At 29.4% G+C, this 16,585-nt stretch overlaps 1 protein-coding gene across 1 annotated transcript; it reads left to right on the top strand.

Moving 5' to 3' along the window:
* Positions 1-1,532: 1,532 nt before the first annotated feature.
* Positions 1,533-2,674, top strand: LOC123203485 (glucan endo-1,3-beta-glucosidase, basic isoform-like). Its single transcript, XM_044619835.1, has 2 exons — positions 1,533-1,587; positions 1,725-2,674. Exons 1-2 carry the CDS (start codon positions 1,533-1,535, stop codon positions 2,672-2,674), a joined length of 1,005 nt encoding a protein of 334 aa, XP_044475770.1.
* The last annotated feature ends 13,911 nt before the right edge of the window (positions 2,675-16,585 follow it).

Here is a 16,585-nt window from a genome sequence, read left to right as displayed (position 1 = left end):
TAACTTAGTTTTATTTATTTTCTTACATAATTCTATTTTGGGACATAAAAAGAAAGTAGAAACAAGCATTTGGTGATCTTAGTTCACTCTAGAGCAACACTTAAAAGCACAACTAACAAAGTACAACCGTTGAGATGTGTGAGTATGGTTTATCTTGATGATATGCTTGCATAGTAGGGGTTCGTACATTGATGTTTTACTTGACATGTTTTGATGATAAGCCTTTGGTATTACTTTTGGTAAGACTCTAAAGTAAAGTTATATTTTTTCAATTGCAGATTTGAATAAACTCTTGAAAGCTTATGTAATTTATTTTGAATTATAAATTATAATCTTTTAAAAATATATATAATTAAGCATCACTCTGTATGAAATTTTTATACTATACATCCATATTTTATCTATGTCATTACTAGTGTTAATGTTTCTGACCATTGTTTAGTACTATTGTGACAAAATACTTTCTTGATCTTACATTGATATCATTGATGGATCATATTAGTTTAGATATTATCTATAGGGACAGTTAAAGATTAAGCTCATAAAGTTAACGGTTAATGATCGTCAATTGACATATGTGATTCAAGTGAGAGATTATTAGAAATATTAATTTCTTATATGGGATCTATATATTAATAACAATAGACATTATATGTTGTTGACGTTATGGGTAATGTCATTAGAGTTTGCATTATTGTGATTAAATAGTATAATAAAATTATTAAACCTTAGACCCATCTCATTAATATTATTTTGATATGGATTTTGTAATGTATAATGTGATCAAATAGTGTAATAAAATTGTTAGGTCTTAAATACTTATATCTTATCATTGAATAATATCGAGAGACTTTCTCAATAAGTTGGTTATAGACATACAAGACAGTCAACCACTAATTTTAAGCTACAATAGATTTAGGTTTGCTTCTTTGTAAATATATTTTCTTTGTTGATTTGACATGTGATCTTAATTTTGGTGACACATGCGCATATTAATTTCTTATTTACCTTTTTAAATAATATTTCCAACTTAGAAGGGGGTATTGAAATTGATAGTTCTAACACTTACTTTTTAAATAAATACTAAACTATATAGAAATTGGTTTTTTTTTTAAATTGATTTAAAAGGAAACCCTTTGAGATAGTAGAAATATTGTTTAAAAAAAAAAGTAAATGGTTAGAATATTTAAGTATATTTCAGGCACTTACCTTTTTAATTAATATTTCTAAACTAGTACGTGATTCCCTTATGAATCAATTTTTTTATTTATTATAGGGAAACATTAATTTTAATTTCTTTATATTCTAAACACTTTATTGGTAAGTACAGTATTAAGTTAAAATTATATAGAAATATGAATGCATTATAGATTTTAGAGGATTTCTTTCCTAGTGTAACTCTTGACCTTCTTTGTTTAGTTGATGACTTCATTCTTATCTTAATTTTGGTTTCTTATCTATAAAAGGTTGCAAAACCCTAGGGCTTTCCTTTAATTCTTTCTGTCCATTGATTTATCATGATCAATTTCAATATGGTTTACCCACTGCTTCTACTTGGCCTGCTAGTAGCTAGCCTTGACACAACAGGTCTGTTTTCTTCTTAATTTTGCTTAACAATTGATTTATAAGACTTATTTGTGGATACGGTTTTATGGGGAGAGTGTTTTTTAGATTAACTTAAGATTAATGTGGCTAATAAGATTTTTTGTTGATTTTACATGCAGTTGCTCAAATAGGTGTTTGTTATGGAATGCATGGAGATAATTTACCACCCAAACCAGAAGTGATTGCTCTTTACAAGCAGTATGGCATCACTAGAATGAGACTGTATGAGCCTGACACAGATGCTCTTGAAGCTCTCCGAGGTTCCAACATTGGGCTCATGCTTGGTGTTCCAGATGGAGAACTTGAAAGACTCGCTTCCAATCAAGCTGAAGCAACCGCTTGGGTTCAGAATAACGTCATAAAATACAGCGATGTATCATTCCGATACATTGTCGTTGGAAACGAAATACGACCTGAATATCCTCCATTTAAGTTTATAATTCCAGCCATTCAAAACATCCACAATGCCATTGTTGCAGCTGGCCTCTCAAACCAGATTAAAGTATCCCATGCCATTGATCTTGGAGCCCTTGCGTCATCTTACCCACCATCAGCTTCTTCCTTCAGGCAAGATTTTCAACCAATGATTGGTCCTCTCTTTACCTTCCTCAAAGAAAGCCAATCCCCACTACTTGTCAACGCATATACATATTTTGCTTACGCGGCAAACGAAAAAAATCCCACCAATCTTGATTACTCTCTTTTGAGGTCGAATAAAGTAGTAGTTTCAGATCCTCCATTCAGTTATACCAACTTGTTTGATGCAACCATGGATGCTGTTTATACTGCACTTGAAAAGGCTGGCGCTCCTTCTCTCGAAGTTGTTGTATCCGAGACTGGTTGGCCCTCGGCTGCTGGTGCAGACACCACTTTAGAAAATGAACAGACTTATAATCAGAATTTGATTAACCATGTCAAGGCAGCTGGGACTCCCAAGAGGCCTGGAAAGCCAATAGAGGTTTATTTGTTCGCCATGTTTGATGAAAATCTAAAGGAACCGGAAGTGGAGAAACACTGGGGATTGTTTTCTCCAAATAAGGAGCCAAAGTTCCAAATTACTTTTAATTAATTAGATACATATATAGAAGACCAAATTAGTCGTTTTTGGGGAACCAATTATATGTACTATGATGTAGAACCCACATATTAATAATAATAATAATAGTGTCATCAATATTATCAGTTGAAATGTCCAAAGTACTATTAATTATAGGCCAAAAGACTTGTTCCCACCCTAGATATGGTAAACTCCAAAACTTATATCCGTCAATTTTCAAAAACTCAAACATCCATCTATTACTCAACTTTTGTTAGAATCAAAGATAAAATCATCATTTTATCAAAAATATTTAAAAAATTATAAGTTTATCTCCTTTCCCCCGCCTCTTAGGTTTTGAAAATTAACAATTTCACCTTAGCCTTAACCTTTCCAATTCTGAAAAATGACTTTTTTCCCACCAAATCTCTAAGTTTTATTCTTCCCACTCTGACGACCATTTAGTTATAATGACTCATCTTCAACAATTGTCTTTTTATCGACGGAGACGAAGAGACAGCTGTCATAGCTAGATGGTTGTTGAAGAGAGAAGAGCGAAACTTAGGGATTTAGGGGAAAAAAGTCACTTTTCAAAACTAAAAAAGTTGACGCTAGGGTAAAATTATTAATTTTTAAAATCTGGGAGGAAATAAGATAAAGCTATATTTTTTTTATATTTATGATAAAATGGTGATTTTATCTTTGACCTTAATAGAAAATTTTAACCAAAGTTAAGTAATAGGTGAATGTTTAGACTTTTGAAAGTTGACGAAAATGAGTTTGAGATTTCACTATATGTTGGATGGGAATAAGTCTTTTGGCCTTAGTTATGTTCATTAACTTACAAGCATACCATCAGTATTTTCAATTAAAATATTTGTTATTTCATGACCCTACAATATTCACTTTGACAGTGGCTGGCCGAGGCACAAGTATATTAAGAAGGTGATTAGTTAATTAATTAATCTTATGAATTAAGCTAATCTATTTGAAAGATTTTCCTACAAAACAGAACTAACTCTTTGACATTACACAATAAACTTCAACTTGTTAAAATAGACCACATTTATGATGCATTTCACAATGTATCAGAAAACAAGAGAAAACGATTGTTTCTCGCCCAAGTGTTAATGTCAAATTTTTCCATCAATCATTGGCATCTATTAGTAAAATTTATTGATTGACATGCTAAAATCGTAAAAAAGATGAAAATGCCCTTTATTATCTTTATTGAATACATTCGCCTTCCAAAATTTTATTAATTTTTTCGCCACCCTTAGTTTATATTAGTTTAAATCAAGAGTAATATTATATGTATTTATTTTAGATATATAAATATGTATATATTTATATATATCATTAAATGGTTAAATATTACTTTATCTTTAATTTAAAATTATTTAATTATATAATGATACATATAAATATATGTATATTTATATATTAAAAATAAATATATATAATTTTATTTTAGAGTTAATAATTTAAAAAAATAAATTAAAAATTAAATTAAGGTCATTTGCAACTTTTGCCACCAGCTGCGTTGCCAGGTGATAGACCTAGGGATTTTTGTCGGGGCCCAATTAAAAATGAAAGAATAATCCTCTTCTATTGTTCATCTTTTGAAATCATTGCTTGATGGTTCATTATCCATGTTTACAAATATGTCTCTCTCAAAATAAATCACTGAACAAGCATTCAATGTTTCATCTCCCATTCGCTCACCTAATGGAATTTTTATTATATTCTTTATTGAAACATATTTTTATAATTATTGTGTAACAACTAACAAAATTAATGTTAATTTAGTATCGTTCAGATCTATAAAGCAGTTGTCATCCTTAAACGATGATCGTCGTCTAGAAGTCATCCTCTAGATAACTTCATCTTATTCTTCCATCGTTGGTTGGTCATTCGTTGGAGAAAGTCATTGGATTTTAAGGGGAAAAAGTAAATATTTTAAAACTTAATTTAGAAAAAAAATATTAGTTTTGCAAACTAAAGAGAAAAATAAGATATAATTTTAATTATTTTAATATTACAAATAAAATAACAAATTTACCCATTAACTCTAACAGAAAATTTATAAACGTGTCCTAATAGATTAAAACTTAGATGAGTATTTAGATTTTTCATCTGTCATGGTATATATTTGTTATTTTAACTAAACTTGGGTGTAAAATTGTTCTTTTCCCTTTTCTTAAGGAAGACCTCCCCTTCTTAGTACTTCATCAAAGTTTTGTTAAAACGCATATTAACAACATTGTTCTCAAATTGATATTCAATTTCAATTAGAGTAGTGTAGAAAAATCTTTTGAATAGAATTTTATAAGATGTATCAATGTATCAGATGCATCCAAATAAGTTATTTTCTTAATATCCATATATAGCAATTTAATGGATTTGTGTTTATTAAAAAAACAGATTTTTGACAAATTTACATCTACTTAACTTGCCTACCTATATGAAAAGTATTTTTACTTAAAAATAAGTTTTAAAATATCCAACATTGAGTCGATACTTCTATCAAATTTTTTTCTTATAAATATATTAATTGATACATTTCAACTAATTATATTCACTTTAATTTATGATCTTTCCAAGTTTAATACATCTTCTTGGAATAATTTTACATTTTTCATTCATTCACTCATGATCATGCTAACAATAAGTCCCCAAAAAAAAAACAATAATATATACATAATTCCTAATTCAACTTAATATTTTTAGAGATTTTCTTCTTATTTTCCCCATTAATACAATCCAAGCATAAAGAATTAATAAATAATTGACACCATTGTCTTGTCCTACCCATTTTAAAACCCCTTCATAATATTTCCATAGTTGGTAAGTCAGTTAAACAAACCTAATTATTTATTAAAAATTGAACCAGAAAATTAAAAGTATGTCCCTTATTATTTTTACTGGCAGATCTCCAGTATTACAATCACATGCCTACAATATTTTGACAGGCCCCTTTGACAATAGTTTCACAAATGAGTATTATTATATATACAAATGATATACACAATTTTATACATAAGCAATGATATTATTATACGATTAAGTAATTTTAAATTAGAGATAAAATAACATAAAATCGCATGATAATATATTTTTGGAGAGTTGAAGTGAAGGCATCTCTCTCTAGTATAATGATCTAAGACTATGGATATTAATTTAGTTGAATCAAAACATCTGTTGACTTAAATTTAGCTCGAACAAAAAATTCAACAACTTGAGTTTATACTGAATTTATTGAGCAAAAGTTAAGAATAGTTTGAGTTTGGCTTGAAAATTTAAAACTTAGTTCAAGTTCATCGCTCAAATTTATGGCTCAAATTGCATTTTGACTTTACAACTCATCTACAAAATGATATCGTTTTACTCAATAATAGATAAAACAATTTCATTTTGATAATTGTTTGACATAAATAGAATCGATTTGTTTCCCAAGCTCAAAGCAATTTGAGCCATCCACTCAACTCTTGAGCTAAATCGAGACAAATTACCTCTAATGCAAGTTGGCCTTGCTTTAAAAAATGAGTCAAGATTTCTTACTCAAGCTCGATCTAAATAAATTTGAGTCAAATCGAATTTTGACCTCAGACCAACTCTATTCAAATTTAACCCTATTATAGAGTGAGATGAGAGGTTATAAAGTAATTATGTTCTTAACTTGTAAAGCCTATCTCTCATTCATATTTTTCATTTTTGTTACTCTAGTGTTTTGTACTTTACAAGATTATTGTTGTAGTAGAACCAAGTCGGGTTATTAGTCTTAAATTTTAATTAGACTGGGTGGGATCAACGAAAGAGAAAAGAGCATGGGAAGATTTTGAGTTTTCTTAACAAAATGATACTGTTTTATAAAAAAAAAATGGTTAAAAAATGGTTATGGTTTGGTCTAATTTCATATTAACCCAAACCAAACCATAAACCAAAAACCATAAACTATATCTTAGAATTTTTCAAATCAAACCGAACCATTTTTTAATCCAAATTGAATAAAAACATAATTTTTAATGATTCAATCTAATTTTTCAGTTTGAATTGATTAATACACACCAGTGGAAGAGTTATAAAAAACCACTATACAAAGAAGAATCTTAGCATAAGTAATTTGGTGGAAAATGTTCCTGTCGGATATTAATTTAATAATGATGAGCATGGGTTTATAAATTTTGAATAAGAAAAATTCATTATTAAAAGTATAAATTTGTTTAATTTTAATGAGAATATAAATAATTGATCATTAAAATTATGATAATAGTATTTATAATGATTCAGTTCGTTTTTTTTTTAACAACAAAACATAAAACCCCGTAATTATAATGGAATTGAAAACTTTTGAAATTTAATATAAAAATATTTTTACAGACTATCAATTTTTGGTTATAATAATTGTAACTATGCAATTGAATTAATTACCTCACATACCAACATTTAAATAGCACAACAAATTAAAATTAAATTTAGTGATATGCAATAGATTTTTTTAAAATTAATTATTAGCATTAAAATTTGTTATACTATCAAAAATGAATAGTACAAGGTCAACCCTCTATATACCACTGGATGTAAAAGATAGTGAACAACCACTAATTAGCTCTTCAGTTCAAAGCCTTCAAAAATAGTGACCATGGGTGAGGTGATTTCAAATTTGTAGAAGATTTTTTAACAGTTATCAAAAAATGTCTTAAAACCATATTTTACATTACATCTTTTTTATAACTGTCACCTAATAGAAACAATAACTTCCACGTAAATGTAATATGGTCATATAACTCTATCTATAAGTCAAATCAAAAAAAAAAAAAGAGAGGATTTTATGGAGCTTTTTTCCTCCAAAAATTTTTATATAAGGGAGAGTAAAGAGACAAAGAGAGGAGATACTATTGTATCATTGTACTACATAAAAAACCTAGTGAGAACACCATGTATGCAAAACCCTCTTTCGATCATTAAGATGAACCACGTTAAATTTCTAGTATCACATCTCTTTCTTTATTTTTTTCATGTTTTTTTTTCACACACTTGTAGCAAACTTACCCAAGTCTCCTCGAACGCTAATCATGTTTATCAAAGTCTATCTTATACAAAACTCTAAATTACATATATAAATTAGTAATGAGAAATCGCATCAATAGTTTGTTGGTAGAAGGAGAGTCAAGATACATCTTATTCTTTCATGATTTCAACAATGGCTCATAAAAATTGGCATCAAGAGGTGCATTAGACAACCTATCTTTAGAAAGTTTGAAGAATGATCCAAAACTCTCCCACAAAGCCAGTTCAACATTAAGAATGGTACTGTACAACTTGTATGAGGTACTATTTCTAAACCTCAAATCAATCACCTCACTAATTCACAACCGCGAGGCCACTAGTGTATGATCCCCATGCCAGGCTGCAGTGATCAACATTCGAGAGCATCAAAAATCATGTTAAGCTCCATTAAGGTTGCACTTTAGGCCAACATCTTTAATCCCCAAGGCTTATAGACTTAGTAGTGATTTGACCTCAATTGATGACATATCAGTAGCCATGTCTGGCCAACACCAAGGTCACCATGCCTTTTAGGCCTCTCCAAATAAGGTGGATGAATGCACCAAAATGTTTACAACTCCTCAATCAGCGAAATAGGCTTCCCACTTCTCTAGTTCAACCTATAATTTTATGCCCCAAACTAGCTCGTTGTCTTGTTACAATAGGCAAGATGATCAAAGTCATCCGTCTCGTGTGATGGAATGATATTTAGTGCATAACATCTACAAACTATAGGTACCCATCTAGTGTTTACAAGATAACACATGCTCAATACCCCAAGATATTGGTGCTATAACCGACCTAAGTTCTTCAAGTGAAATGACTCATTGAACCCATAAACCAAAAATACGCAACCACCTGAATACATGTCAGGCCTTTTAGGAAATTTGGGGAAAGGAGAATACACAAATTTCCCTTCCCCATATTTTGAGATGCAAAATATGGGTAAGGGAAATTTGCATAATCTTTTTTGTTCTTTTTTTTTTTTCAATTCAGTCCCTCAATCAGGGACCATTAATATAGTTTTTTATTTGAAAATATTTTTTATTTTATAAATTTACTTAATCTACGTTGAACATTAAAGGTTTTTTTGGTAAATTGATACTATTTTTCTTTCTAGTCAAACAGCTAATAATCTTTTCATGAAAATCTATATTATCATATGATTTGTTCTAATAAATTTTATTCATAAAAACAGTATGAAGCGAACCCTTGAGAAGTAAGTCAGGTTGATAGATTATTGCTTCGATTCCTCAGCATTCAGGAAGATGAATATCCTATACTTTTGATGGCCCATATTGGGCTTTTGGGCGCTTTTAGTTGATACTTGCCCATGAGATATTGGGCTTATACAATATGGTCTGGATTGAGTATTTTTTTAGTCCATTTGAACTTTGTGTTCAACCAAACAAACCTCATTGCAATTTTTATTGCATTTCTCTGTTATTTAATTTATCTTCTTGTCATTTTGTTATTTAACTCTTCATTTTACATTTTCCAATCTTCAATATTATTTATTTCTATTTTATAGGTCTTGATTTATGGTGGGTAAAGATTGAAGTTGGGCTTTGCTGCCATATGAATCTACATCAGTCCAACCAAAAAAAAAAAAAAGCTAATAATATAAAATAATTAAAATTAAATATTTATTCAACATAAATTCACAATTCCAGAAAGGGATATTACTAAGTACATGGCATTTTTTTAGAAAATTACTAGAAACCCCAAAAAAAAATTTTATTGCTTTTAGATTTAGGAGTTGGTAAGGGTCAAAAAATGCAAAATTATGCCACAAAAATATCAACATCTGTTTCCTCCTTAATAATGGGTTTAAGGTTATTTATGTCTTTAAAACTTATCCCATTACTTTATTGAGAAATAAAAGAATACCGAAAATTCATGTTGGTAGCTACTTCTAAGTGAGAAGATGAAAAGCAACTATTGGAATGGGAGAGCTAAGACCAGAGGACTCTTCACTTCTTTCTTTTATTAGAAAACATATGTAAAAACTTTCCTCTAGCATAGCTTCTAAGTGATAAACGTGAAGAATTTTTATTACTTCTCTCAATACCGAATCAATTTGATTTCTTAAGAAGGTATCACCAATCCCTAACTTTTATAAGAATCCTTGATGGTTTTTGGAACTTTTCAATATATTAAGAAACTTATTTACTAAAAAACATAAACTGATATAAAAGTTGGCTTTGATATTACTCCTTCAAGAAATAATTGCATACTATCAAATATAAATTTAATAAATCATTAAATGAAAAAATATTTCTTCCATGAGAAATAAAAGAAGAATACAATGATCTGTATTCACCTTTTTGTTTTTTCCTTTTTAGTTTTCCACATGACATGTTGGGTGCACTACTCAGACCCACAAAATAATAGAGTGTAAGCTCAAAAAGCATAAACTAATAATTGGTTAGATCAAACTTAAAGTAGCCTACTTGACATATTACAATCAATAAAATTATTTATACATTTTTTTAAGTATATAAATAAATACATACATGATATATCACTATATATTAGATGTTATTTGGGTGATTTTAAATTAATAATAAATAAATACTCAATCATATGATAACGTATTATATATATACCATTTGTGTACTAAAAAAGGTATACACATAACATTACTATAAAATCTAATTGATAAAACTCTTTACAATTGTGCTCAACTATTTAATCCTGAAAGATTCATTATACATTTTAACAACCCTCACCGTTCTATCGATATCTCACATAGTTTGAGATTATCATAAAAGAAAAATCTTTTACAAATCTTCTAAACAATGTGGGAAAAACCATTTGCAAAAAGTTTTTATCAAAGACAAAGATTTAAGGCATGATCTCAGCAACATATCATGTGTATGAACATACGTTTTTTTTTTCTTTCCTGCAACACATGATGTGAATGAACATACTTTCTTTCCTTCTAATTTGAGATGACAAGTGAATGGACATTATGTATACAACTTATGTTTTTAGGAATTGTCAATTTGAAAAGACAAAAAGAAAAAGGAATGGTGCTAGTTATCCCACGGAAACCAGTTTTTCTAACAACCAAAAGACTAACTATCCCCTGGGAATCAATCAACTAAATTTCTTTGGGAAATCCACTTCCTGTTATATACAGCTTTTGTTTAGATAAAGAGATTCTAGAATGGACGAAGAATGTTAGAATAAAAAAAGAGCTTCGAACTTTTGGATTAAACTGAACCTGATCAATTTAGGGTTTTTGTACTAATATTATATGTCCCATTGAAAAGAAAAACAAATATTTTTTTTAATTATAAAATTTACAAAGTTTTCTTTATTCGTTTAAAAAATATGTAATAATAGATATAAAAATCATAGATTCCCTATATATATTCAATGTAAAATTTTGTTTGATGCACCATGTGAAAAGTCTATTGTTTTATTTCAACATAGATGGCTGAAAGTAGGTCTATTTTTTTAGGATAATGTAGGCATAAATTGATTAAATATTTTTATTGTTTAATAAAACCAGATAAATGTATAATCCAAAAAATTTTCATTTTATGGTCCGATATGATCATTCAAAAACAAGCCAATACACTTCATGTTGTAATTATCAATTTTGGGTTATAAGTGTGTGGGTTAATGCAGGTTATTGCACTTTTGATGAAAGAGCCCAATTAACTTGTTTGATTTTAAATGAAATTAAGGCAGGGTTCTCTTGTACAGTTTCAAATATAGACATAATTTTCTTAGCACCCCATTTCAGTGTAACATACTCAGAAAACTAGAAAAAAAGGCTTTGCTTAATGATCAATAATTAATCCTTTTCTACTCTAATATTCTTCAACAAATGACAGAAACAGGTTTGTCATAGTCTTTGATTAATAAATAACATGATTTTATAGTCTATTGTGGATAAATTAAACGCATTTAGGCAAAATAAAATTGTTCTAGAGTTGTGCAATTGCATGTTATAATGTTGTTTTATGCTTACATTTGGTATCAAAGCACCACATTTAGACTATAAAGTTTGTGTTTTCTAGAAAATTTGATGTTTTTGGTTTAATTTTTGAATTGGGGATTAATGAATATTTGCCAAATTGGTAGATAATTGTGCATGGAATTGATATGTTTATGTTTGTTTGATATTATAAATGTTTTAAACAAATTTTTTAAATTGAAAATTCGATTGAAACTGATGTAGAATTGGCTTGGTAATCGTCTTGATGTAGTGCCCATTCCAACCAATTTGCTTGTTGTCATTGACTGGAATTGGTACCATTTTACTCGCCAATGTCTAGGGATCATTTATCTCATGATTGCCAAACCGATCGTCGATCAGAGCAGGTAGATTGGATTCTTTGTGACCCATTAGATTAGGAAAACCAAATTATCCGAGTCAACAGGTCAATTGAACCTGGTCAATGGTCATCTAGTTGGTCAATCAATGGTTCGACCTGGTTAGTCAACAAATTATTCAACCCAAAAACGGGGTCAACCCAAACTACTCCAACTTCGTGCATGTGGCATGTGGAAAGGCATCACCGATGCTTGTCACGTTCTGCTGAGGCATGTGGGCATGTGACGACACATGTGCATGCTTTTTCAATGCATGTGAATGCGTGACAACACATGTGTTTACTTTTTTGATGCGTGGCAAAGAGTAATGATGTTTTTTTAGCGCATAAAGGTGTTTATTTGTGTTTTAAATATGAAAATGTTTGGTTTATTGTGTTATATTTCATTTAGAACACATATATGGTATAATTCTGCAATACATTACTACAATTTGAGGGTCAAAGTTCCAAAAGGATTGTTTTGTTCACTATGTTTGATGCAACTTTGCTATAAAAGATTTTATGAGATAATAATGGTCAAAATCTCATAAAATCTTTGTTTAGACATTTTTGCTTAGTATCATGGGAATAAATTAGTTGATTGTTAGAATGTTTAACCACTAAAGTAGTGCATTTATCAAAACTCATAAAATATTTCATCTGGTAATAATACACTCTTTAGTTATAATATATATAATTTCCTATCAAAACAAGGTTATTGTGTATATTAAGACTAATGATAGGATAAAATTAATTATATGAAACATTTTGTTCATGGTCACGAATAAATCCAATACACCCAAAGGTAGTTGTATTTGTTCAATCGACATGTGTTATTTTTTCAAAAAAGGATAAACATTGGTCTGGAAAGTTTATCTACCCGAAAAAGATATCTCTTTCAAAAATCAATTGTTCATAAGATCCTCATATGGTTTGATAACCTTATGCTTTGCTATTCTAATGACATGTTATATTTTTTACTCAAAGGAGAGTTTATGGAGATGTTATAGTTAATCCAATTTAGAATATTTTATAAGGTTTGGAGGCTATTCTAACTAGTTAATTGTCTATGTTACTAATCAATTGCATTGTTTATTTGTGAATTTAGTTACTTTTACAGTGAACAACAACAATACTACTATTGAGCTTTTGCTAGTAGTAATTTTAATGGATAGAGATCTGATATAGAATTTGCACTAGGTATTGTTGATATTGTTATGACCTTACAAGATGTTGATTTTTAATTTCCCACTAATGAGAGTTCCATTTCTGAGAATAAGTTTCATGCTAAATGGGAAGATCAAACAGGCTCAATATTATTGCAATGAAAAGGACTATTGCTAAGTATCATTTGAATAGTCTACCGAGTTATCAAGTGCTAGAGAATTTCTTGATATAAGCTTCCTTTTGGATGAGTAAGCTGTTAAAGGCTAGATATGACAACTCCAAAGGGGTTAAAGAATTAATTTTGAAGATTTTGGGGATACATTCAAAGTTGTAAAATTAAAATAATTGTCTACAGAGTTTTGTCAAATTAAAATAATTTATAATACTGTAAAAGAGAATTAGACCATTAATGACTTGATTTCTAGATATGTGGATAAAAAGGAGAAATTAAAATCAAAGAATTCGGATACAATAAATAAGGTTGGTATGGATAATAATCAATCTAAAGGGAGATAATAAAATAAGAAATTCAGATCTCATACTTTAATGAATATAAGCAGACTTATGTTGGAAATGGAAAAAGTAATTTGTCGTTCAATTCACAATTTGTTAGCAGTTGTCTTATGTTTGATATTTATATAGGTTTTGTTTGGTTCCCAATTGTGTTTGTATGAAAAGTCTTTGATTAGAAAAAAGTCATCATTGTTAAAGCATAAAAGGCTAGGGCATAGCCTTGACAGATTGATTAAAGATGAAATTCTCTGCCTCTGAAATTTTCAAGATCTAAGGACCTGTGTTGGTTGTATAAGAAAAAATTTGACAGAGACTAAGAAATATGGCTCAACTATAAGCAATGAGCTTTTAGAGCTTATTCATACAGATATTAGTAGGTCTTATTCGTCCACATTGTGTGGTAATAAATATTTCATCACCTTTATTGATAATATTCTAGGTATGGGTATGTTTTTTCTAATTAAAAAGAAATCTAGTGCTCTTGAAAAATTTGATATTTTTAAGACAAAATCAGAGAAATAGACTAGAAAATTATCAAGGTTGTGAGAATTGATAGAGGTGGAAAATATTGTGGTAGATAAACTAATTCAAGGCAATAAATGGGTCCTTTTGCCAAGTATTTGCAGGAATGTGAAATTGTTCCTCAATACACTATGTTTGGGACTCTTGAACAAAATGGTATAGCTAAAAGGCATAATCTCACTTTGAAAGATATAGTGAAAAGTATGATGTGTAGATCAAATTTATCAGAGTATTTATGAGGTGAAACCATTAAGACTGTATTGTAAATTATAAATAGGGTCCCTTCAAAGTCAATGCCTAAGACTCTTTTTGAGCTTTGGATAAGAAGAAAACCTAGTTTGAGACATGTTCGAGTTTGGGGTTGTCATGTCAAAGTAAGGGTTTATAACCCTAATGAGAAGAAATTAGACCTTAAGACTGTTCGAAGATATTTCATTGGTTATCTTGAATATTCTAAATGATATAAGTTTTATTGTCTTTTGCATAGCACAAGAGTAATTGAGTCAATAACTACTAAATGTCTTGAGTTTGATTCAACAGAATGTAGTAGTTCTCAACTGTTGAAGGAATTTGAAGAAGGTTCATCAAGGTTAGAGACATTGTCTAATGCATATAGCGGTATTTTACCAACTCCTATTGATAAGCGAAGACAATAAACTTTTTAAAAAAAAAAAAATCCTTCAGAACATAAGCTTATTTAGAATGAAGGCATTACTGATGATACTATTTCAAATCTTGCATTAGTTTAGTCGCCTATATCGAATATTATACCTGATGAGCCCATAGTTATAATTCCAATTAAAAGATCAACTAGACAAAGATGTCCAACCATTTCTAATGATTATTATATCTATCTTGGTAGGTCTAATCATGATATTTGTCAAATTGTAAATCTTGTGAATTTTAAAGAAATTATTTATTGCCAACAGTTAAATAAGTGATTTAAGGCTATGAAAGAATAAATGCAATTTGTGAGTGCCAATGGTGTATAAGATCTAGTAATGATTCCCGATGGAGTTAGATCTATTGGTTGTAAATGGGTTTTCAAGACGAAGAAAGACTTTAAAAGTAGAATTGATATATTTAAAGCTAAATTTGGTCATTAAGGGCTTTACTCAGAGAAAATGTATAGACTTTAATGAAACTTTTTCCTCGGTATCCACTAAGGATTCATTCAGAATCATTATAGCTTTGGTGGCTTATTTTGATTTGGAGTTTCACCAAATGGATGTGAAGACAGCCTTTTGAAATGGAAATCTTTATGAAAAAGTCAATAAGAAGTAATTAGAAGGCTTTGAAGTTAAGGGAAAAAGGCATATGGTATACAAGTTAAAGAAATCCATATATGGATTGAGACAAGCTTCTTAAAGTTTGATGAGGTTAATAACTTCATATGGGTTTGTTGAAAACAAGTTCAATCAGTGTATATATATTAAGATCAATAAGAGAATATTCATGTTTCTAGTTCTTTATGTTGATGATATTCTGTTAGCCAACAATAATGGTAATTTGTTTCATGAGTCAAAGCAATTTTTATCTAAGGTTATTGATATGAAAGACCTTGGAGAAGCATTTTTGGTCCTCGATATAGAGATTCATCGTGACAGGGATCGCAGATTACTAGGATAATCACAAAGGCTTACATTGAATAAGTGCTTCAGAGATTTAATATGCACAATTATAAGAGCAGTGAGGTACTTATGGTGAAAGGAGATAAGCTTAGTAATAAGCAATGTCCTTAAAATGATGTGGAGAGGGCATTTATGTCTCATGTTTCTTATGCTAGTGCAATTAGGAGTTTAATGTATGTTCAAGTTTGTACTAGACTAGACATTGCATTCATTGTGAATGTGTTTGGTCGTTATCTTTCTAGTCCAAGTATTAATCACTAGATTGCTACTAAGAAAGTCATGAGATATTTACAGAAGATAAAAGATTTCAAATTGGTTTATAGAAGGGTTGAGAATCTTGAAATAGTGGGATATTCTGATTCAGACTTTGGTGGTTGTGTGGTTCATTACAAGTCTACTTCAGGTTTCATTTTCTTGTTCACTGGCGGGGTCATATCATAGAAAAGTGCAAAACAGACTTTGATAGCATCTTCAACCATATATGCATAATTTATTGCTTGTTATAGAGCAATCATGCAAGCAATATGGTTGAAAAATTTTACAGCTGAGCTACAAATATTTAAATTCATCTCTGGGCCCTTGATGATTTATCATGATAATAATGCAACAATATTCTTTTTTTAAAATAACAAAATTAGAAGTAAATCAAAACATATAGAAATAAAGTATTTGACAGTAAGGGATTTAGTCAAAAAAGATGACATTGTTGTAGAATACATTAACACAGACTTCAT

Source organism: Mangifera indica, chromosome 19 (assembly GCF_011075055.1).
Source record: "Mangifera indica cultivar Alphonso chromosome 19, CATAS_Mindica_2.1, whole genome shotgun sequence".
Taxonomy (NCBI): Eukaryota; Viridiplantae; Streptophyta; class Magnoliopsida; order Sapindales; family Anacardiaceae; genus Mangifera; species Mangifera indica.
The sequence above is the reverse complement of the archived record's forward strand: the minus strand, read 5'-3'. Positions and strand labels throughout refer to the sequence as shown.